Here is a 3,227-nt window from a genome sequence, read left to right as displayed (position 1 = left end):
GGGAATGATGAGTACCCTCCTCTCCCCCACACACATGTCCAGGAGGCCACTGTTCAGCCCCTCGATCACCTTGTTGGCCCCCAGAGTCACCTCCTGGGGCTTTTCGTAGTCGTGGCTGCAGGAGGCACAAAGAAGACAATGCAGGTGAGAAAACCCCTTGGATCCAGAGGGCAGCCCCAAATCCCAATCCTTCCATCCTGCTATGCCCCAGAACCCCACATCCTCCTTCCTGACATACCATGCAGTTCCAGACCCTCCATCTCACCCCCACAGTCCATCCCCAGACCTTGCACCTTCCTCCCTGCTGCCCCATCCCTCTGCCCCATGTCCCTGTGGCTGATGCTCCAGCGCTGCCATTGCACTGCCCAGTGCCCTCCCAGCCCCAGCTCAGCACTGGGCAGGATTTGGCCCGAGGAGCCAGGTGTGCCCGGAGCACGCACGAGGAGAAGAGCCGTGTGCCATCCAGCAAGGAGCAGTTGTAGTGGTAGCGGACGAAGTCACGGTCGCGCGTGGTGACGTTGCAGCCCTCGGGCCGGAACACCGTCTCGATCTCCACCGGGTCCTCGGGGTTGTGGAAGTCGATGATGTGGACGTCAAAGACGAGCACGGCCGAGCCGGGAATTTTCTCCCCTGGAAGAAGAGGATGAGGGGAGAGAGAGCCACTGGAGCGCTGCAGGCCCATAAAGCCTTTCCCTGTCCTTCTCACTCCCCATTCCGTGCCCGTCCCTCGGAGCTGGGGCTCTGCGCGTTTACCTGCGCCGTTCTCGCCGTAGGCCAGGTGTGGGGGCACCACCACGCGCCGCTGCTCCCCCACGCATACACCCTGCAGGCCCTGGTCCATGCCGGGGATGATGTAGCCCTTTCCGATGTAGGTGTTGTAGGTCTCATTGCGGGAGTAGCTGCAGCAAGAGAAGCCCTTGGCACCATCAATCCCCCCAACCCACACCCCTTGTCCCAGCCAAACGGTGCTCCTAGGGATGTGGCAAACAAGTATTGCCCTTTTCAGACTATTTCGTGCCTGTTACCACCCTCCCCTCCGATTCTCCACCCTCTCCTTGCAGCCCTGAGGCAGGAGAGGACATCAGGGGCTCTCCCCACGTGGCTGTTTCCCCCATACCTGGAGTCGAAGAGAGTCCCATCCATCAGTGTCCCGTTGTAGTGGTAGCGGACAAAGTCCCCAGTCACAGCCCGACGTTTGCAGGACTCTGGCACCTCCAGGTGCTCCAGGAAGACACCATCCTTGGGATTGTGGAAGTCCACGAGGAGCACGCTGAACACCAGTGATGCCTGTGGTGGGATCACAGTCCCTGGGGAGGGGACTCAGGTCAGCCTGGATGAGGGTCCTGCTGCACCATGGGGGAGCGTGCAGAGCTGGGAGGGAAGGGGCAGGATGGGGTGGTGCCTGGCTCACCATAGCCCTTTTCCCCGTAGGCCAGGAATGGGGGGATGATGATGCTCCTCTTCTCCCCGGCGCACATGCCCAGCAGCCCCTGGTCCATGCCCTTGATCAGCCACCCGGTGCCCACGTAGGTGTCGTAGGTGCTGCCCTTGCTGTAGCTGGTGGAGGGGAATGAGGAAGAGGATGGCTCTGGGGCCACACCAGCACCCCTGGCTGGATTGGTGCTGTGACAGGCTGGTTTGGAGGTGATGGAGCTGAGCTGCACCAGCCCTGCCGGGGAGTGGGGAGGGAGCACAGGGGGAGGCTGCTCTGACTGGGTACAGCATGTCCTGCACCAGGCTGCTGTCCTCGGGTCCCAGCTGTCCCCTGTGCCCCAGACTCAAGGCAGAGGTGCATCCCAGCTCCATTGCCCATGTCCTGAGGTGAGGGTGCACCCCAGTGCCCTGTACCTGGAGTCGAAGGGGGTCCCGTCCAGCAATGTGCCGTTGTAGTGGTACCGCACGAAGTCTGAGTTCTCCACCGTGCGGTTGCAGCGCTCAGGTTTGGACAGGGTGGTGATCTGCAGCTTGTCATTCTTGTTCCAGATGTCCAGCATGACCACGTCGAAGTACAGGGTGGCATCTGGGGGGATCAGCCCCGCTAAAGGGGCGGCAGCAAGGACAGAGCACCGTAAGTGGGAGCAGCACCAAGCCCAGACCAGCTGTGGGTTCCATCCCCCAAAGCCCTCCCGAGCCCATCACTGCTCAGAGCTGCTGGGGACGTGTGTCAGCCCCTGGGAGAGCAGCTGAGCCCCAGTGGGGGCAGAGCCCCTCACTCCCAGGGAAGCCCTGGCCATGGAGCTGCCCTTTGGCACCACCTGCCAGCTGTGCCCCAGAGCCCTGTCCCTGCTGTACCAGCCCTGGGGGTTGGCTCCCTCCATCCCCCGTGCCACAGCCCTTACCCACGCCGATGCTGCCGTAGCCCAGGTGCGGTGGCACGATGAGGTGGCGCCGCTCGTTCACACACATGCCCTGCAGCCCCCGGTCCATGCCGGTGATCAGGCGCCCCACACCCACCACGCCGGCCACCGTGGCCCCTCGGTCATAGCTGGGGCAAAGGGACAAACCCATCAGAGGTGTGAAAAAGGATGAAGCCCCCAGAGCTGCCGGTGCTGGTGGGGCAGAGCAGGACAACAAGGCTGTTCTCTCCCCAGGGCACAGACAGCCCAGCACAGCCTGTGAGTCCCTGTGCTGCAGGCAGAGCCCACAGCTCTGCCAGGCTCAATCCTGCACTGTTGGGGGGCAGCTGCACCGAGCAGGGCTCCAGCCTGACCCTGCAGCCCCAGAACTCACCAACACCCTCCCCAGATCTCCCCCACCGAGCTGGGCTGGAGGCCACCAGCTCCTGAGCTTCCTGCTGCTTCCAAATCGTTTTGCAAATGGCCCATTGGAGCTTTATGCAGTGAGGAGGAAATACAATGTCCTGGCCTCATTTGTAAACTGCAAATTTGGTTTTATTTTTAAACCGTAAAATACTCCAAGAAGCAACTGGGGCTGTATCAGATATATTGAAACCCTTAATCCCCTTTAATGGGTGCTGGATGCCTTCTCCTGGCAGCATGCTGTGTCCTCAGGACAGGGAATTCTTTTAGCAGTTATCTTCCCCCCCATTGATGCTCCCAAGAAAGGTAAGACACATTTAACTGGGGCAGAAACCCTTGCTTTTCAGGGCTCTGAAAAATGCCTGTCTGGGAAGTTTTGTTGCTACCTAGAGTTGGGGCTGAGCCCCAGCATAGCCCCAGTTGTTTCTGTGTCCCTGGTTCTCCCCCTGCTCATGGTGCTGCACACCA

At 60.9% G+C, this 3,227-nt stretch overlaps 1 protein-coding gene across 1 annotated transcript in view; it reads right to left on the bottom strand.

Annotated features, from left to right (window-relative positions):
* Nucleotides 1-2,481, bottom strand: part of FKBP10 (FK506 binding protein 10, 65 kDa) — a 3,430-nt gene extending 949 nt beyond the window's left edge. Inside the window, exons 1-7 of the mRNA XM_009084860.1 lie at nt 2,340-2,481; nt 1,849-2,038; nt 1,412-1,557; nt 1,118-1,307; nt 754-899; nt 441-630; nt 14-115 (exon numbers count right to left, since the gene is read on the bottom strand). Coding sequence (XP_009083108.1) covers nt 14-115; nt 441-630; nt 754-899; nt 1,118-1,307; nt 1,412-1,557; nt 1,849-2,038; nt 2,340-2,427 — 1,052 coding nt within the window. The 5' untranslated portion in view covers nt 2,428-2,481. The remainder of the gene's footprint in view (nt 1-13; nt 116-440; nt 631-753; nt 900-1,117; nt 1,308-1,411; nt 1,558-1,848; nt 2,039-2,339) is intronic.
* Nucleotides 2,482-3,227: the final 746 nt, after the last annotated feature.

This window comes from Acanthisitta chloris, unplaced genomic scaffold (assembly GCF_000695815.1).
Source record: "Acanthisitta chloris isolate BGI_N310 unplaced genomic scaffold, ASM69581v1 scaffold16101, whole genome shotgun sequence".
Taxonomy (NCBI): domain Eukaryota; kingdom Metazoa; phylum Chordata; class Aves; order Passeriformes; family Acanthisittidae; genus Acanthisitta; species Acanthisitta chloris.
Note: the sequence above shows the minus strand (reverse complement) of the source record. Positions and strands in the feature narration are given on the sequence as shown.